The 27,244-nt window shown below is 40.6% G+C and overlaps 2 protein-coding genes across 2 annotated transcripts in view; one reads left to right on the top strand and one right to left on the bottom strand.

Moving 5' to 3' along the window:
• Window positions 1-27,244, top strand: part of LOC137281824 (mitogen-activated protein kinase kinase kinase kinase 4-like) — a 286,271-nt gene that overhangs the window by 221,617 nt on the left and 37,410 nt on the right. The window lies entirely within an intron of this gene.
• On the bottom strand, window positions 19-27,244 carry LOC137281825 (glycoprotein 3-alpha-L-fucosyltransferase A-like). Its single transcript, XM_067813452.1, has 2 exons — window positions 25,698-27,244; window positions 19-510 (listed from the first exon to the last, which is right to left on the bottom strand). Exons 1-2 carry the CDS (start codon window positions 26,684-26,686, stop codon window positions 192-194), a joined length of 1,308 nt encoding a protein of 435 aa, XP_067669553.1. The 5' UTR covers window positions 26,687-27,244; the 3' UTR covers window positions 19-191.

Below are 27,244 nucleotides of genomic sequence, written 5' to 3'. Positions count from 1 at the left end.
ATTTATGACCATGAAAAATGATTGTTATCATTATTTTATTCATTTTACAAATCTATAGTCATCGTAGAAAAATATCATCTTCTAGCCATTGCACTAGTATACAGATTACTACTGAAGCATGTATGCAACATAGAGTCAATCATTCAACCACACTCACGCACAAAAATAAATTATCACCTATGATCAACCCTTCAGTCTGTCCATCTTCCATTGCGACAGGTATCTGTGGATCTCCACCAAGTTTCTAAATTTTCAACAATAAGTCTCGGCTTCTTATCGTCGCTGACCAATGAACACAACCGACACCAAAATTTGGTATTTAGAAAACTGCCGGTCCCTTTCCAGTTGAAATATTCATTATAAAGTTCGTCATTTTTATCCAGCATTTTCATATATTCAGCCAGCTCTTTGGCTGACTTGAAGTTCTCCACGTGGATATAGGAATGTGGAGGTGCAACTTCCTCGTAGTCTTCTGGGTGCGCGCCCATAACAATTGGAATGACATCGTGACTGAAAACATAGAAAAGTAGATTGTTCAATCATTTATCACACGGTCTACTGAACAGGAAAAGAAACGCAGTTTTCGAAAAAAATTAAAATGTAAGCGTTCATGTTTATGTCTTCTGTTTAAAAAATCGATAAAAACCATTGCGTTTCTTTTACTGGTCAGTATATTTGCCAGCAGTGGAAATCGCTATGGCCAAAATGTAAATATTCTGTTCGCGAAGACATAAAAGAACGTGCATAGGCGTGATAAACATCATGTGTTGGCCAATTTCCGGGTGAAATGAGATATTCCCGTCCTTCAAATACTCAAAAACAACCGGAAATTGACCAACTCAAGACGTTTATCGACATTGTAAACAAAAAAGTAAACCAAAGGGTTTTACTGTATGCACTCGTTTACATCGAGTACGGGTACAGCAGTAAAGTGTCATCAGCTAGTCATTTCGGCTGGTTCCCGTGGTACCATCTGGAGCTGCTCATTTGTGACGTCATTCTGACTTTACGTTACCATATGATTTGAATGACGTCACCACTGTCGATGACACAACAAAACTGTTTGCGATGTTTCTACGTGTCAATACGCAGCCAATACACTCTCCTACCCAGAGTTCCATGCGGCGAGCAAGCATAGTATCTCTGCCACACTCCAGAAAGATGTGACGATTCGTGACATCTTTCACAGTTCAGTCAATATAATGTACAAATTTCATAACTGTTTTATTTTTGGTGAGTCTAAATCTTTGTTAAAATGGTTCAGTTTCACTGAGAAATTATCCTAAAACTTGTGACACTATTTCGATTTGCAGAGCGACCCTTTGATTACATGGGTTGTACGGCTCCACGTGCTGTCATCGAAGCCTTATGGAGAACAAACGATGCAGCCGGTTTGAAATATAAATATATATTGTCATAAACCTTACTGACGTATTTGTAGAAGAATAGTTACGTAGCAATGTAAAATAATATGAAAACCTCGCCGAATCGCTTGCGTTATGCCAGTCTCAGTTATTTACGAGTATGCGCACTTGTTTACAAACGAGAGAAAAGTCCGGTCACGTGATATGCAAATGAGAGTAATGTTATGGTAAGTCATCGCTGAGCTGCAGTGTGCAGCGAATAGTCTTGTAATTTCCGGGACTCAAATCCCATTTGATCATGTTTTTCAACTAATCAGATGACAGAACACGGTGGCTTTTGGTTTACAATTCAGTCGAACACCGCTTTGAACTCGATTTCAGTGACGTCAAGAATTGCCAGCTGGGTGGTGCGTCAATGAATATATTTTATGTGGCCGTTTGCAATTTTCAACCAAAATCATGAAGGGGCCCTCGAGGATTGGGCTACACACATGGTATGCATGTGGAATCAAATCCGGGTTTTGGGCTGGCGAATGAACACTCTAACCACAAGGGTACTCGACTGCCCTTCTTGGTGATGAATAAATCCTTAAGGGATGCAGTTTCCGAACCCTTAATATTTTGGGGATAGCCATGGTAAAGTAATTTTTGAAAGCATTAACAAAGCGTTCATTAAAAGTATAAGGTAGGTGTGTTGAAATTAAATACATTTTCTTGTAGTTTTTGATGATAAACATATCTACTTCAGAATTTCGTACAAGTAGGGAAAAAAGGTTTTTGATTTAATAAGGACTTGTAACTCAGCAACATAGCGACATTTGCACAAGGTCGTCGATTTTAACATTTCTACGGCAAAGTACAAAATGTCAAACGCTTGATCTTTACCCCGAGGCTTATTGCCAGACAGAGGTCGTGGATGGACACCGAGCAAAATGTCAAATAGTTGTGAATGCAAGTGGAAAAGATTAAAATCGAATTACAAAAAAAATATTATTGAGGTGACTACTTTTTAAAATCTTTACCAAAAGCATTAAATGATGGATATGCGAATTTTACAAATAAACTTTTGCCTAGATTTGAGTCACTTGCACCCATTTCTACCCATCCAGGCATGAATGGAATATATATAACCAATGAAAAAATATATCCGTAATTATAAATACAGAACATCAGTACAAACGAACACCCGGTTTTGAATATCATGAAACAAATTCCGAATAACGTAATTTCTTAGAAATCTGTGAAATTTTGAAAATCAGTAATGACACCAGGTGTTTGCAAAAAGGGTACATCCCTACCGGTAGTACCCGCCATTCCCAAAATGTACCTGAATGTGGAAGTAGTTCTTTATTTGTCTGACACTCAGCAGTATTCCCGCCGTGGGTCGACGGTCAGTGAAGGAACCAAACAATCAAGTGATCGATGAACCGGAAATATTTGGTATACTGGGTGACTGGAACTCCATCAATAACAGTCAGGTGAAGACAAGTTAAAAGTTAACCGGAAAGAGTTGGCGAACAATTGAGAACTGCATCTGCATTTTGTCTAGCCCTGTTTATGAAAATCTGCAGTGTCCACTACGTGTCTGCCATAAAAACTTTTAAAAGCTGTTAATTTTCAAAGACGTGAATGATGGAATCCAGATGCAACGATTAACGCCCTTTGAAATCCCCGGCAAGGTGTAAGCTGAAACATGAGCTGTGGGGTAGCCTAGTAGATAAAGCATTCGCTCGCCATGCAGAAGGTCCGAATTCAATTCCCCCTATGGATACAATAAGTAAAGCACATATCTGGTTACCGCGTCGTGATATTGCTGGAATATTGCCAAAATCGGCGTAAAACTAAACTCACTCACTTATCCTACCCTTGGGTATGCCCGTTTTCACTGAAATGTTCCCACTATTCAAGTAAGTGTCACACACACGAACCTAGCATTTCACATTTTCTGAGTAAACTTCAGATGTTTCTATTTTTAACAAATCTTGCCCTCCATTTTTCTGCCATACAACGTTATAAAAGGTTTACTTTAACCTTGAATTTTTCTGTCACCTTAATGTTAATTTTGTGCAAGGGTCATATGACGACCGTTAAAATCTTCGGCTAAAGGACATGTTTGGTTTTACAAATATCCCAGACCTTTTGAAGGTGGTGATGTAACCGTCCTCCCCACATTATGAGATAAACGCCCCGAGGTCAAGGAATGAACATGTTCGTTCAGTAAAGTAAACACACTGTTACCTTTGTGAAAGGTCGGGCGTCACGTGATTGCTGATACTTGTACGAGTTACCTAGCGACATCCTATTCCGTTTGCGAGTGAGTGAGTGAGTGAGTTTACTTTTATGCCTCTTTTAGCAATATTCCAGTAATATCACAGCGGAAAACACCAGAAATATTTTTAAAACTCGAACCCGGTTTCAACGTGATGTACGTTTTAACTACTAGGCAACGCAAGCTTGACAGTGAGTAGTAAGTGAACATGGTTTTACGCCGCTTTTAGCAATATTCAAGCAATATCGCGAAATGGGCCTCACACATTGTATCCACGAAGGGAACATCCTGTAAGCTTGTCAAGACCGAGTGTGTTGCTAGGTTTGGCAGTATTTCATCTAGCGTGTTACTCTTTCCTCTAACGTTTGGTGCGGTGGGATAGCCGTGTGGTTAAAGCGTCCGCTCGTCACGCTGAAGTCCCGGTTTCGATTCCCCACTGTGTGTGAAGCCAATTTCTGGTGCCCCCAACCGTGATATTGCTGGAATATTGCTAGAAGCGATTCACTTCTCTACCGTGCCACACCTTGTGTCACTTCAATCTAGTTGATAGTGTTCAACGTGACGTTCAGGTGGAGTTCACGATCACACAAGGTTAACACGTGACCGTTCTATTTCGGTCAGTACTTACACTCGGCTTCCATTAATATCTCGGCCAGTATGGTATAGCGCGGAACCCACACTGGAACTGAAATACCTAGTTTTTATCGATTCATGTGGCTAGCACAATATCACAGCATATTTTATTATTTTATGCAATCAGGGGCCTAACTACCGTTATTGGGGGAATAAATAAATAAATAAATAAATAAATAAATAAATAAATAAATAAATAAATAAATAGCAAAAAACATCGAGGCTACACAAGTTGAGATAAGGTGTGGCAAGTCTTCAATGCTGTCTGAATATAAAGCTTTTGCAGCCTGTCGGGCTTACATGAATAAAAATGGTTTGCTACGCGCCTGGTACCTTATACACCTAATATTTATTATCCACAATGAAAGCTTTTCTCTATGGCGACAGTACCGTATCACGAAATACGTATTGTGTGGTTGTTGTTTAACGCCGCACTCAGCACTATTCAAGTCTGGACCACAAGATCCAATGATCAACAGTATGAACAACGATCTGTGCTATGGGGATATCATGACAATTTGAACCAAGTCAGGAGGTCTGACCACCCGATCCCTAGCTGCGTCTTACAACAGACATGGGTTGCTGAAGAAAACTTCTAAACCGGATTTTCACGGGTACATGAAACACAGCTATGCCGTAACCAGTGAAATCGGGGTGGAATGAACCGAAGGATACCAACACAGTTGAATACCCGGTGGAAGAGTTGTAGGGAATTCAGGCTTGGTATACAGTTGTTTCCCATGGTGTAACGTGTTTTCGGGGTAATGGCGCAAAAGATGATCAGGAACACTATTGCGTATCAGCAGATTATCAAAACCGTAATTCCGTAAATAAATATCACCTCACCCTTTATAAATTTATTGTTAGAATGTTCTCTCGTCCGTAGGTTTCCAATACAACATACATTTCGTGCCTTGTCCGCAAGCACGAGAGCTAAAATGACTTACAATGTTTTAGGGTTACTTGTTATTGCGCGGGGTAAGTCCCTTGTATCGAAGCGCATGTAATGCATTCTTCTCCACAGAAATCAACAAATACAACGTATCGTTTTAATTAAAAGCAAACTGGTAATGTTTCTTGACTATTTTAATGTCAGGGACAATAATACGTGTCATGTCTGTGCGGTATAGCATCATCGCAGTAGTATTTTAAATGAACCCAGAGGTCACATGACTGGTACGAATTCTGCTGCACGAAAAAATATGTATAAGAGATGGCCAATTCGGTGTTCAATGTTCTTTCTAATTACGTCGGCAACATTCCATTCGAGTCACGTGATATTTATGTTTGGCTTTTCACTCGAGCAGACGATGGTCCGTCTGGCAAGGTGCGAGCGTTATTTCAAAAGTTATGAATACATTTACGTAGGTTTTCAAAGTGCATTACGTTCAATAGTAGAACTTTAGTTCTTTGACAGAAATTAGGCCACAACTTCCTTGAAAGCTGAATATTTCAAACACTGTGTGTTCCGACTGCGACGGAAGCTTCTGCACACGAGACAGGTGGCGCTGTCATCTCACTGTACGCAGGGAACCTATATGTCGTAGAGTATCCCTGCTGTACGCAAGAAATTACGGGGAAAAGAAATACCCCGAAAATACGTCCCCGAAAACATGGTACGGCACGGCACGGTTATTGCATGATGTGATCGCCAATGTCCTGTATTCATCTCACATCAGCGTATTTTCTCTTAAGTACGTTTGCCATTGGGGATAGTTCCTGAATATTCACCTGACCAAACAGGCAGCACTTGTTACAAAGTCGTCAACAACCATAGCGTTGAGTCAGATCATATTGAATTTATTCTCGTGCACTGTACGTGTGTCTGTTTACAGTGAACACCTACAGATGAATTTCACTTAACAAAAAAAGTGAATAAAATAAAGTGAAATTAAGAGTGCGAATCCTCATAATCCTCATATCATTGCCAAGTAGACATTTAAAGGGGCACTGATGCAGAGCGAATAATGTTTCTCGCCAACGGTCTAATTACGAAACCAAACAGCAAATTGATCAGCACCCGCTCCCTCGACCAAGACGGACACGGGAACTGGGCTCCTGTCCACATTTGCAGAATTTCTTCACCCTAAACAGTGAGAAGGGTGGATGTCCAACAAATGCCGTTATTTGAAAATATCCCTGGTATTCCTTGTCTCTTTGTAATATCCCAGCGGTGTAGTTTTTTCTGATGCCTGAATGGTACAGTGACTGATCCAGTTTAATGGCCTCGATATTTAATCATGTCATGTAAAAATATGATGTCTACATGCACGTAGCTAGCAAGCCATTTGTTTCACATAAGTCCAACAGATGGCAAAACTTAGACAGTTTAAGAGATATTTACGTATTACGTATTTAGATAGTTTTGAGGGCTGACCCAGCTGTCATAGCAAAAATCATACGTAAATTTTGGCAGCTGCGCCCCTGGTGTATTATCTACGATAATAAAAACACATAATTCATTTATTTGAATTGGTAGAGAAGTCTGAACATTTCTGAAAAAAAATGATTTTATCTTTTTACCCAAGTACACAGCAAATGCCTATATGTATTTCTTATGTAACGACGAAGTTCCGTTCATATCCTCAAAACAGTTTCGGCCCATAAGTGTTTCCAGGCTGCATGCGACGCAGAGATTACATCTTCCTTGCTGTAACCTGCGATTGATGGTATAAACCTATACGTGTTATTTGTCATCATTCATTTGATGGTCAGTTAATGAATTTATAACGGGTGTAGTTAGTGGTACCCCCACATGGATTACCCGAGAGGTGCCCATTTGGTATTTCTCTTGTCTGGAGTGAATAAATTAAGGTCTGATGTGGCAAATGTATTGCATGTTATGTACTCTGTGCATGTAAGTGATGCAAGAGGGTTTATCAGCTGAGTTTCAAAGACAAACTTTTACATCAATCTAATGATTAATAGATAACACGTTGATTGATTAATTACTTCCACAGCAAATGTGTCAAAAGGCAGTGTTTATGTGTGTAGATTTACTAATCTATGCTGACTACACCCTGTCGTAAAGTGCGAGAGTAAACACAACATCCTTCCTTCAAAGAATTAACCGCCGCTACCTTGATTGATTGATTGCTCATTATTGGTTATCCAATGGCGGACATCATGCAATAAGTTGACAGGTGTGCAATCTTAGCGTGACCAATGAGACTATAGTGTGAAAAATTCTGAAACGATGTGTCACTTTTTCGCATATTAGACTGTTGAAAGACGCAAGACATAGAGCAGGATCATATACCTGCTGCAGATGAATGGAATATCATTCTTGCAAGTGGATCGTGATGGATACATTCCTGAACGAGGTAATAGCCTGACATTGTTGTTATAGTCTGTTTTAAATTTAATATCTGCATTTTCTTTTAATTTATTCGTCGTAGCATGCAGCAGAATCTGTATTACAGAAAACATGCACTAGGTCGTAAATAGTGCGTGTGTGAAATATGATTCACGTTGGCAACCTGTACAATGTTTAGGTATTACAGTCAGGTAATAAATTCACTGTAAGTATGAGCAGACCGTGTAGGTATTATTTAACTAACTATTAATACGTACACTGACTTCTATATTTTTCAGTCCTAATCATCTTTTTTTACCACTGGCATATGATTAACTTCAAAGTGTTTCATTTGTCTTCATAATAATGACTTCATCTTTGTTGGTCAGTCTATACTGAAACTATAAATCGCGCGTATGGATAGCGCAGCAGAGGTCGCGAACCAGTCACGAACAATAACAAAAGTCACAACCAGTCCAGGGAAATTGCTCCGCATCAGTGTCCCTTTAAATCTCAGAATTTTATGCAAGTTTGTAAAAGTTGTTTAACAAACAAACATAGTTCCAATTCACTATTACTGTTTTGTATAACAAGGGGTAAGCACAGTAGTTGGAAGAGTGAATCAAATGCACGTGCAGTACGTGATGGGTGATCACTATGACCAAAACTACTTCTCGGTGTTTCATATAATGTGCACGATCACGATATGAACCGTATGGAACATATTTGGGACTGCCTCGCCAAGTTTGAGCAAGAGAAACTCCTGGGAGATTAGCGGTCGTTAAGCCACACGAGGGGTAGATAGATCACTAGTTCCCGGTGGTGGTATCACAACAATCATTATCTGACAATCAGATTGCGTAGTCATGGTGACAATACTACCGCTATTGTCGATATCAACATTTTGACGTATTCCTCTCGGATTGCAAGTAACGTATTACCTCATTTCAAGTTCAGTTTTGCTTTTGTTAATATTTTGGGCAGCTTTGACTTTGGTTTCCAAAGCGTGTACAACAGCGTTTAGTGTTTTCATACACTTAATGCAGTAAATCTGGACAAGCAGTTTCCCCACATATGTATTTTTGTAGCTATCCCGATGTTGGCGAAACCGTTGGGTCGACATCTGGACCCGACAAGATAACCCGTATCTTCCCTGCTCCTCAGTTTTGTGTGCGGCGTAACTGAACGTAACACAATAAAATGACGCCATATGTTCCATGACGTCATTGAATGACGTCAGATTTAGCTGCGTCAAACTTTGATGAACATGGCAGGTGTGAGAAAGATGTTCTTTTTTCATAGGCTCACAGGAGACAAACACAATATTCGATATGTACTGATCAAGCAATAGCTCACCGTGTTTGGTAGAGCGTCATGAATAAGTCTAACGACGACAAAGACTGGTACGGCACTTTCCGAATGAACAAATGGGTTTTCGATCCAAATCATACTAATGGCTCACAGCTGCTGAATTGATTTAAAGCTAGAGACCATGCTGTTCGCCAGTATTTGGATGTACGAATGAAAGCCGCAACTGCAATATGCTAGATGCCTTTTTCAGTATATAGATGGAACTATAGGAATGTGTTTGGTGTTTGGAAGTCCACTGTTTATAAATACGTTCATGATGTTTGTCAGACCATATGCGATGTTTGCCTCCGGAATATGTAACTCTTCCCCTGAAAGATGACATGACACGGTATACTCACGGGACAAGTTTGCACATACACATGTAAGTATACTTTTCTGCACCTGGTCATGACCACATGTGCCCCTAGTGTATATTTACATACGTAAGTAAATCTGTTCACATGAGACATTTACACACGTATATAAAGTTTGCTCATGTGTGCGTTTATACATAAGTGTGCAAACAGATGCGCGTGAACGCGGCTTACAGTAATATAACAGTAACCGTTTGATAGAGCCGTTTACTTGTACCGCGTGCCATAGTAAGAAAATAGCCATGCCGCGGTAATATAGTGTTGCTTCAATTTCCGAATCAGACCTGGCAATCAGGATTTCTGCTATCGTATTAAAGGAGTTGCGACTATGTGCCACATAATGTGACAGAAATGAAGGTTAAACACCACTTAACTGGAAAAATATAGAAAATGCCAAAGGTCAGTCAGCGTTCATAATCCTGATCTCGACAACATTAACTAGAGCGATAATAGAGGGTCCCATTATAATTAGTGCTCATTTGTATATTAGCAAAGACTGCAGCACAAATTACACAATGTTGGAATATCAGTTATGAAACTATGTATCAAGAATAAAATTATACCTGAGATAAAATGATTTTCAGATACAATGTATTCCAGCCGTTCTGTCACATTGTTTCGTGTTTTTATTATGTTGTTGTTTTTTAACCGAACCGCCATGTGCGACATCTGCATTATATCAAAGTGATCAACATCATAATTATCACCCCACGTTCCTTCGCGTGATAGAAATGAAAGTATACAGAGTAAGTCTGCAGCAATCAACTATTTTTTGTTAAGTTTTTGATAAGAAGACATAAACGTGAACGCTTATCCTTGCTTTTGTGAAACTTCATTTTTTCATACTTGAGTTGCATGTTCAGTTACTTGTAAGGAAGAATGGACGTCAATACAATAACATTATGGCAGTGATGAATGCGGTCCCAAGCTACAGATAAGTTAACAAGGTAATGTTACTTACATCTGTTATTCGAACAGTAATAAAATTGTACTTAACTAAGAAACCGTTTTCCCAGATATAACGTATGTTACATTTGAACACTTTCAAAATGGCATTGCGCTTTCATAGCTTTCGGTCGTGGGAGTCATGTCTATTTATTTATCAGAGGGGTACACTGCGTATAATCAGAGGGGTACACTACGTATAATCGAGGATACACTACGTATAATCAGTGGGGTACACTACGTATAATCAGAGGGTTACGCTACGTATAATCAGAGGGGTACACTTTGTATAATCGAGGATACACTACGTATAATCGAGGATACACTACGTATAATCAGAGGGTTACACTACGTATAATCAGAGGGGTACACTACGTATAATCGAGGGATACACTACGTATAATCAGAGGGTTACACTACGTATAATCGAGGGATACACTGCGTATAATCAGAGGGTTACACTACGTATAATCAGAGGGTTACGCTACGTATAATCAGAGGGTTACACCACGTATAATCAGAGTGTTACGCTACGTATAATCAGAGGGTTACACCACGTATAATCGAGGATACATTACGTATAATCGAGGATACACTACGTATAATCAGAGGGTTACACTACGTATAATCAGAGGGTTACACTACGTATAATCAGAGGGTTACACTACGTATATTCAGAGGGGTACACTGCGTATAATCGAGGGGTACGCTGCGTATACCCCTGTACACACTACCAGTTGTCCGACTTCCGTTTTGTGGAAGCTACAGTGACTGAGCGGGTTAGGCGTCTGACTTTGCTGACTCTGAGGGTGTGGGTTCAAATCTAGAATCGGCCTCAACTCAATAAAAGTTCGAAAAATCTCTAATTTATTAAGAAAGTGTAATCCCAAATCTGACAGATGATAAAGAGGATACTAGTAACCCTAATTCACGGGCGTCAGTATACATAGCTGTGTTCATGGCTTATTCTAGCTCAGTGTTTTCTATAACAGACTTGCATATAGTTGGATGAAAGGGGATATATTTTTCTTTTAGGGGATGAAGGAGTATTTACTCACTTAATTAGTTTATTCAACATGGACAGTGGAGATAATGACCGAAGAACTATTGTCATTTAAAACTACTTTACTTCCGGTCTAATTTAACCACGCTAACTCAGGTATGAAAATAAACGCCACGGACCTTTTAAAGGTCGTAAAATATCTGTTAAAAAAACTCAACAGTTGACAGAGCATGTGTTTATGAATCACTATGAAGTAGTGACGATACCAGGGCCCCGTTTCACAAAACTGTAGCGCTAGGACTGTCGTAAATCTATGCTACATTGCCTAGGTTTTCAAAAGTCTCTTAGCGCTAAGATCGTCCATTAACATTTACTTACCACTATCTTAGCACTAAGAGAGCTTCCAAAATCTAGGCTCAGTACAGCACGATTGTTACGAGAAAAGTTACGGGATCTCAGGTTTTCGAGAGCTTTGTGAAACCGGACTTTGTTTGCGAAAAGGAGAGCGCAGCTCGCCCCACCGGTGGCATCTGTGATAAACACACGCAAAGTCTTGTCATTTGTCTGCCTTAAGGTACAAGGTAATCTAAGAGAATTATATTGGACATACGTTTTCTTAGCATCGGACTGCACCTCCTGTTATCAAAGCCGTGAGGACATTTAATGCCTTTGACGTCTGTATAAAGTCACGATCAGATGTGTGAAACGTGCATCGCCGCGCCAAAACAGGGGTAATCCTTATGAAAAATGCTACATACATCTATCCGCAATCTAATGTTTGTAGCTGGTATCTCTCATATGGGCGATCGAACCTTCGGCGTGATGAGCGAAAGATTTAACCTGTAGGCTACCTCGTCTACTGCCTCCTCGTACTAACTGGACTGGGTGGTCAGACTCGCTGACTTGGTTGAAACATGACATTTTGACCCGACTGCGTAGATTAATTCTAAATCATTGATCCTCATGGGTTTTCTGGTCCAACCTTGATTATTTACAGACCACCATATAGCTATAATACTGCTGCATGCGGCGTAAAACAACAAACCAAGCGAGAAAACCATCTTGTTTCCATATTGTTCACGACCACATGTGTGGACAACAGCAGTGCATGATCTTTGGAATCGAACGGCGAATATGAAATTCGTGATAGGTGTCCAAGAGTACTATAAATCGGTCGGACTATAAGACTTCATCCACGAGCAGTACATCTTCGTGGTGGACGGCCACGTTGTTTGCGCCGTCGTATGGCCAACGGACGCCCGTGATGTGGCAACGTGGAAACAGGGGTTAAGAGTCATGTCTTCACACGAGTGAGTGGGTTTGATTTTAAGCTACTTTCAGCTAAATTCCAGCAATAACACGTTGTGAAACACCAGAAACTGTACAATTTGGGGAATTTTTTGTAGTTCAAGCATCTTCACGCCCTAGACTCGGGTCTGGTTAGCCGTCCGGATACATTATGTGAAGTGTATTTCTGGTATCCCCGCTGTGATATTAATAGTATTGCTAGAGACGGCGTAAAATCATATTCACTCACACCGTAGTACAGCTGTAAAAAAATCCTTTTGGTGCCTAATAACGTGGCTTTGATGTGACATACATCAATTGACACCGACTGGTGTAATATCGCTGATTATTACCCCTAAGATACTTTGTCGGAGAACCATTTATATTTAACTTGTGAAATTTTATCAAACGAGCGAAAAGCATTAACTCGTTGAATAAAAATGGTATTACCCCGAAGGTCGTTTATTTACAAGCCAGCGTGGTATAGCTGGTGAACACCTCATATACTGTGGACAGGTTGCGTTGTCCTGGTAGCCCACCAACCACCCCAGAGACCATGGTGTGTGAGCGAACGACGTTATCGTTGTTTGTGTAGCTGCATCAACAACACAAGTACCTTGTCCCAGGTCGGGGCGTACTTTGCACACACGTGTCACCCAAGTCGTCAGCAGTCTAGTGACCCCGGCTAGCACATTAGACAGTGTTATCAGTACAGGTCAACATGGCCGTTTCATGTACGTTGGCCAGAGAATATTTAGAATACATACAACCAGGGCCTACCAACCAGGCATCTGGCCACCATATGTCACCACTTACACGGTCACATTGTGCTGGTCATGGGAGTACCCCATTTGTTGCCTGACAATAAAAATATGTACTTAACAACCAAATAACCGCAATTCTCTCCTATTTTTTAAAAAAAATTAATTATTTTTTCGTCGTTTCTTTAATAAAAGACATAAACGTTAACGCTTACTTTTATGAGATTTCATTTTTTTGAAACTTGCATTTACTTTGCAGTTAAGTATATGTCGGAAAGTGGCAAAATTGAAAGAAGCAATAAATGGTGATTCGGTGGTGACATGTTGCTTGATGGTATAAAGGGCGAGTTTGAGAGAGTTTCGATGAATGTTTTTAGTACTATAACGTACTGCTAATGTTTGTAATGGCTTTCATCAAAACAAGTACTCAGGGGTAGGATATTTTGGTCTGGCCAGTACAGCTATAACGCTATACAGTTGTCAGCTTGTATTCAGTTCCTTTGGGGATTTGCTAAAATCCTAACACCTAATCTTCACTACATCAAACATTCACAGCACAAAAGTGGTTTCCTCCTCTGAACACGACATTTAACAATTCTGTATGACAGGAGGTATTGGGGCAAATCACAATTTAGTTTACATAAAATGGTTTCCAGTGAAATAATAAGAAGTTTAAATTGAATCCGAAGAGCATTATGTTGAGATGAGAATTTCTGTTACTCAACAAAAGAAGGTGAGGAGAGAGGGAACGTGTACCTTTCCTTCATATTATTAGTGGGGTAGCCTAATGGTTAAAACGTTCGCTTGTCACGCCGCAGACCCTGGTCAGATTCCCCACATGGACGCAATTTGTGAAGCTTATTGGTGTCCCCCGCCGTGATATTGCTGTGATGTGACTAGAAGTGGTGTAAAAACGTAATTCACTCACTCACTCATATTATCGACTAAGCAACAAGCACACTGATATTATTAATTCAAATATATTTAGAACGAGCAAAACAAACACTAAAACGTATTCAGACGGTTAATGCAGCATTTAAACTTCATACACAAAACGTATCATTAAAATAGAATAATGCCTTTAAACACGTTTTATGGAAAACTTGTTCAGGGCATTTCAAAATTTCACGCACCATTGACAAAACGTACATCTCAGGAACAATTCCCTGTTTTTGAGTTGTACCTGAGGGTCCCGGTGATTTGCAGGTAAACAATCGACTAGCTTTTCCAAATGTTCAGGACGGGTTTCGCCTGGTATCATCGTTTTCATAAACACATGCTTTGTCATCGTATCGCATGATGTCAATCACTGGACTGCCTGGTTCAGAGTCGAATATAATATTTACAGACCGTCGCAAAATAGAGCAACAGAACTGAGAAAGACGTTAGACAAGCACATGCTTATATACTCTTCAAAAAAAGTAGGTGAACTTCATTATTTTTTTATTTACGATTAAAACTATTTAGGAGATTTATCGGAGTCGATCAATGTTGATATGATATTATTGAATGATTTGAGAATGCACTTCCTTACAACCATAATTATTTGGAATGTAGTCGCTTTTGAACGATGATTGGGGTATGTTCAAATTTAATGTTCTGGGTGATTTCTCGACCTTCTTGAAAAAAACCCGACTAAAATCAAGAATGGACCCCATGTATGGGGCGACTGCTTTGTGCACGTGCACATCATGCGTTTAGTTTAGGGGTGAGAAATGGTGGTGCGTTCATAAGACGTCTATTCAGAATAAGTGCCTTGTGATCCACGAAGTCGGGTATGAGATAACAAGATTAAGACTCTGAAAGAAACTTGTATTCAAAACAAGTGCCAGTTCTTTAAATGACCTAAGCAATTTTATCGTCCAGCAAGGGCAAGAAAGCGAAGTACTGTGACTATGTGTCCCAGTCCTCCCACCTGTGTATGGGTACCTCGTAAGGATGGGAAAGACTGAATGCTTCGGTGCACCTAGAAACTGCAACAGTTGTATGTTCCCTAGGGAGTTGAGATCGATAAACACTTAAAGGCTAAAAATCTGTCTTCGTGGGATGTGATTAAGCGGGTGACCTTGCTCGCTTGAATAACAATGTTTCGTTCAGCTAAATCCTTTTTTATTTTATTATTTCTTTTTTATTTACTTGTATGACACAGTTTATTTACTTCAACAAATTACAACGACGATCTTTATCAGAAGGTTATCACAGGTCAAAGGTGTCTATGACAACATATGACGAAGATAAATGAGCGTCAACACGCACGTAGCCTGGCGAGCAACAACCACTGGCCCTGATTGGTAGGAGCTAATATGGTCATATGAACCTTGATATCAAAGGCTGAAGTATTTCCTAAAATTCAACAATGCGAACCCAGTATTTCACAAAGTGGGAAATTCTGTGACCATCTTTTCATAAAAGGTAATATGGACACACCAAAACTATTCAAATAATTACCCTTGATATCTGGAATGAAACATAAATTTCCAACTAAGGAAACTTGTGAAAATTTATGAATTTCTAAATGTTTCCTCACATCATAAACTATTCATATTTCGCATATTGCAATTGCATATACTCGATGATCAAGCAGTTCATGAGGTATCAAAATTGAACTTCATGCATGGAAAGGTCTCCACAAGTCCGGTTCCGTAGAAGGTGCCTGTGCATACGACAGTAGACGATGGGTATAGCTTTCATGTGTGCAGGTTCATACAAAATACGAGCCCAAAGTTTGGGATGATTACTCAGGTCACTGCATGCATTTCCTACTGTGTTCGCGTTGATTTCAATTGTGCTATCCGACGAAGCAAAACAATATCCACTTACAGCTTAATCACAAAAACAATCGTCCAAAATATATCAGTCCATTACAACGAGCACGTGTTCGGTCGAAACAACATTATCCTGGTTTCCATACAATGGCCTTGCTTGTTTGATTGTTTTATGCCGCACTCAGCAATATTCCATCTGTATGGTGGCGAAGAATGAAGATTTTATGGATATCAACTTCTTTATATGAGAACACAACGTTTCGGAGTTAATGCTTACTCCTTCATCAGGTGATTGAGAATGGGGTACAGAGCTATATTTATATGTACAGGTAAAGCAATAACAAAGTAACAAGTGGAATGACTTAACGAAAGCTGGAAGCCAGTATAAACAAGCGCTGATTGGAAACCGACAGTTATGATAACAATGATAGAAGCCAATGGTAATACAATACAGATGATGGGATATGTTTACATAACACAGGTAGGGGGTAAGGACGATGTACATTATAGGGGAAAAGGGTGGAAGCCAATATAGAATCCTTAATCAGAAGAAACTCTTGACTGTGCCACTGGTCAACGAAAAACTATAATTTGAATGTCCCCTTTTACTAAGCAAATAGCCCAGAATTCATAGATTGAGCTGTAGATTGTTTACAGAGCGTCCAACACGCTGTGGACAGACACGATCGATTCATGTATCAATTTATCGACAGCGTACGCAAACAAATCTCGATAACAGTAATAGGACACAGCGTACCTCCATCGGCTCTTTGGCTGAACACGGCTAATGATATATGTCATTACCAGGTAAAACGGCTATTTCAGTTTTCACGTGAAACAGGGCCCGGATTTTCGAAGCTCTCTTCGCGCTAAGACAGTCGTAAGTGCCATACATTAACATTAACTTACGATTATCTTAGCACTAAGAGAGTTTCGAAAATCTGGGTCCAGAATCTTAAAGTAAGTGATTGATAAGAGTGGATATGATTTTACGCCGCTTTTAGCGATGTTCCTGAGATATCACGGCAGGGGACATCAGAATTGGGCGTTACACATTGCATCCACATGGAGTCACAAGCGGACGCTTCAACCACTAGGCTACCCACAACCTCAAAGTGAAATGGACCCGTCACGGTCTTGGGGTAGAATAGGCTTTCAGCAACCCATGCTAGCTGCAAAAGGCGACTATGCTTGTCGTGAGAGGCGACTAACGGGATCGGGTTAACAGGCTCGCTGACTTGGTTGACACATGTCTTCGGTTCCCAATTGTGCGGGTCTATGCTCATGTTGTTGATCACTGGATTGTCTGGTCCAGACTCGATTATGTACAGACCGCCGTCATATTGGTGGAATATTGCTGAGTGCGGCGTAAAACTAAACTCACTCACTCAAAGTGAAATGAAGTGCTACTAAAACCCAAACCGGGAGTTTGATGATGTCATGGTATTGTTCCAAAACATGCCGTAAGCAGGACAAATGTGGTTTCTTTACCCCTAGCTTCCATTCGGAGGTGTCCCCGACTGGCTAGGATCCACTACATTCTTGCGTGTTGTTCGAAGAGATGTCCGTGCAAGGGAATGATACTGTTACATGGACTTACGATAATTTTAGCGTTAAGGTTGTTTTGAACAAGGGCATCTTAGACAAGCTCTAGAATTGGTGCTTAGTTTGAAATAGGGTGTTTAAATACCGTGAATGAAATTATATTTGACTGTTAATCGGCCTAAACTTTGTGACATAGCTGACACATTTGTATTATTAGTCTGTTTCTCTGCGTCTGTAACTGCCGCTACTACTACTACTACTACTACTACGTCTACGTCTACGTCTACGTCTACTACTACTACTACTACGTCTACTACTATGAATGCTACATCAGCCACTACTAGTACGAGGACTGCTACAATAGCTACTACTACTACTACTCCTACACCGACGTCTACTGCTATGAATGCTACATCAGCTACTACTAGTACGAGGACTGCTACAATAGCTGCTACTACTACGACGACGATTGAACGAATGCTACAACAGCTACTGCTACTACTAGTACGACGACAACTACTGTTACTACAGCTACTACGACGACAACGACTGCTATAACAGCTACTACGACGACAACGACGGCTATCACAGCTACTACTATGTAACCAGGTTCTTTAATCTGGTCGCTTCTCTCCCAAACACAGCCGAGCAGGAACAACCAACTTCGAAATACGTCCAGTGGCTTTTTATTTAATAAAATCGAACGGTATAATCAACAACAGATAACAGCACAGACACTTACCAAACTTACTGTAAGTCAGTCTGAGTGTCTTGGGAGCACAGCGATCTCTGACCAAGCTACTCGTCTCCCGCAAACCGTTCCCCAATCTCCCTTTCGCCCCCAGTTTTGTCCCCAGCTTTGCTTTCATCGTCCAAAATCCATCAAACCAGAAACGCATTCTTTAGATGCCATACCCCATCCCTAATTCTAAGTCCATGATCAACTATATGTTCCTTGCTAGTGACATTGTACAAGGTCCGTCTCTTGTTGTCCATGCCACTTAACCCTCCAGTCCCCATACTACGTTCAACCTACTATGCATCTGTCTATTGCTACACGGTCCGGTTTGTATCTCCCCTCTGACCGTTTAATTTCCCCTATACTGCCCTCATGTCTTCCAGTTTCGGACAACCAATTAATACCACTAATTACCTTGATTATCTGCGCTCCCTGTTTCTCACCTACAGTTATATTATATATTTATATAAACAGTTAATATAAAAATTACAACTACATACAAAATTCTGTATCTCCAAGTTTAATACATTTATCTAGTCATCATCTGAATGAAAACAAAAGCGGGAGTGTAACTCCTGGTTACAATACTCCCCTTCTAAGTAGTAGCATTTTCTTGCATATACTTATTTAATTATTTATGTTCTGTTATGTTTTCACCACAGTTCAGTCTTTTTGAGTTCAGATCACCTCATTATGGAAGGATTTCACGGTCCCACCTTACACTTTATCAACTCGGAGGTGTCTGGCAGCTCATACAAGTTAAGTGTCGACTAATAGTTAAGATGTCCACACAGTCCTTTACAAATACCTGTACTTGAGTTCCACCTACACCGCCAATAACCACACACACACACACACACACACACACACACACACACACACACACACACAGAGAGAGAGAGAGAGAGAGAGAGAGAGAGAGAGATATCAACACGTTCACGACTCTGTGTTTTTGAATTCTTCAGTTCAGCATACGAAGCGATCCTACACCATTATCAGGTTGTGTTGTGAGATTACAGGGTTCTCTCTCTCTCTCTCTCTCTCTCTCTCATTGGATTCTTCCCTCATCCTCTCACGTGGGGACGCTGATCGTTTCCTTTTTCGGCCAGTTACTCGTGGAGTCGGACTTGGACTCGCTTCGGGTATCTGCATACGAGAGGGTTCTGCAAAAAGTGTGACTGGAGTTCGCTCGTCCTCTCGAGGTGGATCGACGGGCTTTCTCTCTCAGCTCTACTGGATTATTTTCAATTCGTTCGTTGGCTAGATTCCTGTAACACTATATGATACTACTAAACTAGATGATAGGGACTTCTCCTCATTATCCTTGGAGTCTATATCGTCCTTACCTTCATTTAGTTCATCCATTAACTGATCAATATTATCAATTGGCTTTCCTTCCAATGTTTTATATAATGTAGGTGTTAAAGTGGTAGTAACGAATTGGTACACCGGTTTACAAGTTGAGAGGGTATACAATTCCAAATACAGTTCTTTATGTAAACTTGGTCGAATTTTATATTGTGAATCGGGCCTGAGATAAACGGGTAGATTGAAATGCGTGGAATGAGCTGAGCATCTGATAGGTATTTCAATTACACTTATGCTTGTTTTACAATGTTTCCTAATATCATCAACTTTTTTTATAGAAATAGGGAAGTGAGACAACCCGGCGCCGAATTAGTGACGTATGTCGCTGCAGTTAGTGGACAATACGTGATATCTTGCCGTATGCATGAATTTACCTCGGTTTTTATGTAATAGAGTATATTTTCCTTTATCAGGGGATATAGTCAAAAAGGGCTTTCGGTTACGAAGGTGTAAGTGGAATTCCCTGACTTGTCGGGGGTAGGTACCATCTTATACAATTCGAAATATGTAGATACTTGAAGTAAAGGTATTACCATAACGACATGGAATGGATTCCGATCAGGTATGAGGGTTGTTCTGAATTATTTATAGTAGCGTTGTAAGTTTTCTTTACTAACTACGTACGGTAATCTAAGGGTAGGTGGTAATTTCCTTTTTAGATCTTACAAGACCTTCCGTAGTGCATGCTCGGGAATTAACGTTCTCGAATTTTGACCTCGTAGGCAACGTTGTACTTGACTAAACATTTCTTGTAATGTCTGCCTCGAGTACTTACTGCATTACCTAGCAAATGAAACACAGCGTGAATTTGTCCTACTGTTTCCGTATAGGATAACACGGGTCTCAAACCTGCGCTGATTTTATCATACAGATCCTAAATCTTTGTTGACATAGCTACAGTGGGATTTCCTATTCTTCGTATGATTGCTTTGTTCATTTGGATATCTGTGTTCGTAACGTTCAATATGGTCAGACTATGTTCCAAAACGTTGATAACATTCTCCTGGCTGTCCCTTATAGAACTGACATGTAGTCCTACTTTGTCCATATCATCCTGACCTGCTGTGCCAATTAATTGAGATAAGAATCCACCTACATTCAATTCATGTCTCTTAACCTTCTTAGTTCTTGTAATCACTTGTAACCTGTCATAAATAGTTCTAAACCTATTATATATATCCACGATCTGCTGGCCTTCCGTTGTCAGTAAGGCCTTAACACTTGTGTGTACATACTTAGTGACGTCCTCATATTTACCCTTTAGCATTTGTAACTCATTCACTGTATCTTTAAAAATAAAAACGATGTCTCTGATTTTATTTAGCTGCCGATCGTATGATCGTATGATCGTAAGTTCACAGTAAACGGTATTAGCCCTCGTTGCCCTCTCCCCATCTGTAATATAAGTTTCTACAAAATCACTTCTTGCTAAAGCGTCATTGCATACAACTGATACAAATACATAGTTTTGTGAACCTATATCTTCTCCCGCCAGACTATATATATATACAAAACATAACCTGTAATTTACCTGTCTTGGTGTGACAGCATCCTTGCTCAACACACCCTAAACCATGACGACAAAAGTCAGTCAGTCAGTCAGGTCCCTTCTCCGTCAGTTCAAACATACTAAATTGAAACGCGAGTTCACTTTTCTTATAACCTTTACCAAAAGTCATAACAGTCTCATCAAATTACAGGTAAGTGCAGAGTCCTGAGTTTCTGGAACGTCTTCCGAATCCGAAAACTCTATACCGGTCGCTAATATCTGCTCCGTACCTTATCGTAGGTCTTGTCAATGCCATTGTGTCCGCCATGTACACTCCATCGCCTCCAGTACCACCATGGACATGTTTCCAGGTACTGTCAACTGTAGTGAGGGACTTTTGTCATTCTTAATAGGCCTACTAACGTGATATAGAATTCCTTCTAGTAGGACATAATCTTCAGTTGATTTATCTGACATTCCAGCCCTTAATTTTCTCCTAAGTTCTCTTAGTTCTGGGTCTTGATTCTGAATCGTCTTAAGATCAGTGATCATAAGTTTCCCATCTAGCTCAGCTCCCTTTTCTCGCTATTGAAAGTTCATCGCTTGACTCATCCCCTTCCTTCAGTTCTGTCATTACGTAATTAGGTTTGCCTATGTCTACAGCTGTACATATATTTGTCTGTCTTCAGATAACATATCCGCGTGAGCGTTATCCTTCCCGGGAGTATGGTTCATGTCACAATTCATTTCGCCCAAGATAATGCCCAATCTCTGTATCCGTGGGTAAATAGCGATCTTAGAGGTTTGTGATATGTGAATATTGTGAACTTTGCATCCACTATATAGTGCCTTTGCTTTATGACATTATAGGTTTTAGATTACCCCACTCTCAATACACGGCCATTTCCGTTGTCCTGGTCTAAGCTGGTGTGATGGATACTGTATCACTTTCTCCCCATCGTCAAAGTCTTGTGTCAGCATACCTCCTACCGCATGTAAGGATACATCAGTGTATAGTTTAAATGGTTTGGTTGGGTCTGCATTAGGTAATACAGGTGCTAATGCCAGTCTATACTGTAGCTCTTCAAAAGCGGCATTCTCCTGTTCCGTCCAGTCAAATTTGGAATGTTTTCGAGTCATTGCTGTTAATGGCTGAGCTATCTCCGAAAAGTTGGGTACAAATGTCCGGTATAAGGACAGACACCCTATAAATGACCTAATTCGTTTCACTGTTCCTGGTCTTTGTAGCTTCTGTATTACTTCTATCTGGTCGGGTTTTATCCCTTTTTTATATTTTATGGCCTATGTATTTAATCTTTCTCTCAAGAAATTCACATTTAGATGTTTTGAGTTTTAGCCCTGCCTTTCTCAATCAAATAAACACATCCTCCAAGTGTTTCAGATCTTCTTTTAAGGTCTTAGAGTACACCAAAATGACATCTATAAATGCCTTCACATATTTGTTAAGAGCCCCAGCCATAATTTTGTCCATTAAGTTCTGAATATATTGCTGGGGCAGTAGATATGCCGACAGGTAGTCTATTAAACTCATACACTTATATCTGGTAGTGACGCCGTTTTAGCTTTAGATTCTTCTTCCAATTCTATTTGGAAATAGCCACAAATCCAGTACTGTGAAATAGTTAGCCCCTCCTAGATCCGCTGTTATGTCCTCCATACGGGGTAGAGGATGACTATTTTGCCCTAACTGACGGTTCAATGACCCCATGTCTATACATACCCTAAGAGGTTTGTTTGGCTGTTGTACTAATACTAATACTCGCTGGTAGGTGGCCTTATGATTCCGGCATCTAACATGTCATGTATTTTCTTTTCCAGTTCAGGTCGTTGGTTTAATCGTACTCGATAGGGTTTTTGCCTAAACGGTGAGTGGTTACCTGTATCCAGTTTGGCCTTGACAATATCTGTTTTTCCTAATTCTAAATCTGTTTCCACAAATAGCATTTGCTTTTAGCAGTTTTCGTAGTGTATATCGTTGGCCGGGAGGTGTGTGACTTAATTCTTTTTTCCCGAACTTATCTGTTTCCACTGTTTACCCTAAATGGTTGATTTCCTCGGGCGATGAGGATTCATCCTTACCTAACAGATTGCTTCTTATAGTGATCGTACATGTTCTGCTGGCACGCCTTCTGTCACTGCCACTGTTTGTCTTTTCGTAATCCTATATGATCGGTTTGTCTCGTTGACAACTTCTACAGTTAGTCTCCCTGCGTTAGGATAATGTACGGCGCTGGCCATCAGTAGCTCTGGCTGATATTTAAAGAATGGGGCATTATCCAACTGTAATACTACAATACATGAATGAGTCCTTGTCCTTTTGTCCTTCCTATCCTGACTTCTAGTTTAGCCATAGTCACCACTTGCAAGCTTGTCCCTGATACACCTACCATGGGTATCAGTTTGTTCGGGTCCACCTCGTACGCTGAGACCCATCTTTTAGCTATCTTTTCAAAGGCCTCCTGATGTATTACAGTAATGTCGGCTCCGGTATCCCCTACAGCTTTGATTTGTAAACGTCCTCTCTCCCCTCCTTCCGAGGTGCATACGTGTGCACTGGCGATCCGGTCTTAGACTTTGATCCCGTCTTAGTCTTGGTTGCGTTTAAGGATAATAATCTGTCTATCCGTTCTGCTAAAGCTTCCGTTCGTCCCGTCAGTAACTCGGTTTGCTTCTCCGAAGCTTTGCGTCCCTACATAAAGAATCTATCCCCATGGGAGTTTCCTCCCTACATGCCATCATAGGTTATACGTTTCGGCAGTTCGCTGTTCATACGTAGCTATTTTGATCGCGTCCTTCAAGTTCGTCAGTCGTTCGCTTACTAATCTCCTAGCGATGTGGTCATCCTTGAGTCCATCTATAAATATAACTGTCAGAATTTCCTGGACAATAGCGGATTGTAGTTCTTCTTCTGTATAGCACTCGTCTGCTAAAGACTGAAGACTGTCAGAATACCCTTGTATGACCTCCCCCGGGTTTTGTTTAAGTTTCTTCAGTTTCTGTTATGCGTATCGTATGCGCTGTCTTTTAGCGCTGTCTTGAGCTGAGCCCAAGTAATGTCGCGGGTTTCCCTCATTTTCCTAACCAGGAAATCTGCAGCTGGTCCTACCGCGGTTTGAATGGCTAGTGTACATTTAGCCGTATCTGGAGCGCTAACTGAAATGCAGGCCTTTTCCACTTCCTCTAATCCAATCGGTAAAACGTTTATATCCCTCCCACGAAAATTTCCTAACTTGTTGGAGTAAACCTTGCGCTTGAATTGCTCTCTCAACCCTTGTTAAATGTGAAGCTACTAAATCAGCTGGTTGGTCAGGTACCCGATCGCACTATTGCTGAGTTGTCTCAACTCCCCTTGTCTTTCTGCAATCTCTTTTCGTAAAACCTCCTTCCTAGCTTCTTTTGCAAGATGCCGCTGCTTCTTTAAGTTGATGAATATCTGCATTATCTCCTCTGGGGAGTTTCGTTCGTGATATCTACCTAATATTCGCTGGGCAAAAATCAAAGATTTAAGGTGGGGGGATTGTTGAACTAAACCTACACTCACAGGCTACCCTCTTTGCGATAAACCTTCTACACATTCTACACTCAGTACTTCTTAGTTATGTTACTTACTATTTCTGCTCAAATTTAACTTCTTGACTTATTATATTTTCTAGCCAACAAAACAGAATTGATATTCATGGTAGAGTTTACCTTAAGATATGTTCCTTCGGCGTTCCTGGGTGAAGTCTGTGCTTCCCAGATCCGGGTCACGGCACAAAGTTCTCTAGACCACGCCGTCTAGTTTGTTTAACCAAGTTCTTTAATCTGGTCGCTTCTCTCCCAGATACAACCGAGCAGGAACAGCCAACTTCGAGATACGTCTAGTGGCTTTTTTATTTAGTAACATCGAACGGTATAATCAACAACGTACAGAAAACTTACTCTAAGTAAGCCTGAGTGTCTTGCGTCTTGGGAGCGCAGCGATCTCTGACCAAGCCACTCGTCTCCCGCAAACCGCTCCCCAATCTCCCTTTTGCCCCAGTTTTGTCTCCAGCTTTGTATCTCCCTTCTGACCGTTTAATTTCCCCTATACTGCCCTCATGTCATCCAGTTTCGGACAACTAATTAATACCACTAATTACCTTGATTATCTGCGCTCCCTGTTATATATTTATATAAACAGTTAATATAAAAATTACAACTACATTCAAAATTCTGTATCTCCAAGTTTAACACATTTATCTAGTCATCATCTGAATGAAAACAAAACCGTGAGTGTCACTCTTGGTTACAACTACGACGACAACAACGACTGCTATCACAGATATTACTACTACGACGACGACAACGACTATTACAACAGCTACTGCTGCCACTACTACGACGACTATGTTTCACGTAGTTGTCGTGACCGAGTTTGCAGTATTTCAACATCATCATGACGACCTATTAGAGATTGCAGTATTTCCCTTCACATGTTAAAACATTTATTTCTTCTTTCTACACTTACCTTAATCCGTTGACGAAGAACTTTTCCGTTATGTAATCCCTACAGTTAGCATTCTCAAATGCAAGGTAAAACTTGTAGTCTTTGTTTAACATCCCAAAGCAGGTTTTAGCATTATTCCTTGCGCACTGTTTGTCTCCACAGTAACCGTAAATATCAACCTCAACGTATTGTTTTAGTTCTTTGGCGTATTCCAAACGCCCATTTGACGCTGCACAATTTGACACAAACATGGCGGCCATCTTGGATTTCCCTTTAGCGTAATTTCTTGTGCGTGTAATACTTGATGCGTTGTCAAAACGCAACCAGCGCTCATAGGGCGCGACCATTGTTGAATCTCTGCGGTATGTTGCTGTCCAGTTTAACTGTCGGACAAAATCAAATTTCCCGGTGGCCATAGGACTTTCTAAAGCAAAGAATATCCACACTGAGTCGGGATGTCTGTATTTGCTTTCATATTCCTGTAGCCAGCCAATATCCTGGCCGAACAATATGGCATCTATTCGCTTTTCACTGGTAGATTTATCAACCAGCTTGCAGTTTTGAACTGGGCATTGATGGTCTATAAATGTTTGTTTTCCTTCCTTGACGTTCCAGTTGACCGGCCCACTGTCGACAAGAATAACGCGGGTACGATTATCTCCATTTAGAATATTCAACGGGATGTGTTTCATTTGGTCCGGTATCCTGTCGTGACCTGATCCCGTGTCCCAAATAAACGGAATATCTGATGCTTTCTTCTTCCTGATGTCCACTGTCGCCTTTGAACCTGCTGACCGAGATCCACAACCTCCGTCTAAACTGTTACATATCGGTGTTGGTGTGAATATACCGACATTGGTATCCGACTTAATCTTAATGTCCGTATCGGGTAACACGGTTGTCTCATAAACAACAATACGTCCTCTTTTCCACCACATGAATTGAAGTCCCAGTGAAATACTTATAAATGATAAACCGACCAGAATAAACTTGGAATACAGTGACTTCATGGCTGTTTAGTTGCGCTCCACAGGTATATTTGCTCCAGGTCGGGAATGGGACATGTCGATAAGGTGTCCTATTACACTGCGCAGATAACTAAGAGAAACAAGGACTTCGACGTCGACCCTGTCGCACACCCACTTGGGCTATCTCCATATTACAGCAATTATCACGTGGAGTGAACAACAAACGAGCATTTCAGAACAGATTAACCTGACATTTATGATTAAAGCCCAAAGTCACCTTTAACTCCACTGGAGCAAATCAATCTGTCCATGAGTGCATTTTAAACGATACCTGTTCGCTTTTGCCCACATAAAGCTGCAATCACAGTGGGCGGATTATCCATGCGTTCATATCCTTAAACACAGCAGCTGGGTTATTCGGTCTCGGGTAGGTGAGTGTTTTCCTAACTCGTCGACAGTCGTGTTGCAGCCAATAGGTAAGGTTTATCACGTTATACTTCTCCCAAGAGCTTGGACAATGATGACACGTTAATGTAATTCAACGCACTAGACAACGCGTGGTAAGGTCTACTTCTTTCCTATTTAACAGGTTTTGTACTG

This window comes from Haliotis asinina, chromosome 4 (genome assembly GCF_037392515.1).
Source record: "Haliotis asinina isolate JCU_RB_2024 chromosome 4, JCU_Hal_asi_v2, whole genome shotgun sequence".
Taxonomy (NCBI): Eukaryota; Metazoa; Mollusca; class Gastropoda; order Lepetellida; family Haliotidae; genus Haliotis; species Haliotis asinina.
Note: the sequence above shows the minus strand (reverse complement) of the source record. Positions and strands in the feature narration are given on the sequence as shown.

Coding starts and splice junctions, on each gene's coding strand:
- LOC137281825 (XM_067813452.1), bottom strand. CDS start 26,686: ATGAAGTCACTGTATTCCAAGTTTATTCTGGTCGGTTTATCATTTATA. Junction 511..25,697: donor TTCTTCGTCAACGGATTAAG/GTAAGTGTAGAA, acceptor CTATGTTTTCAG/TCACGATGTCATTCCAATTG.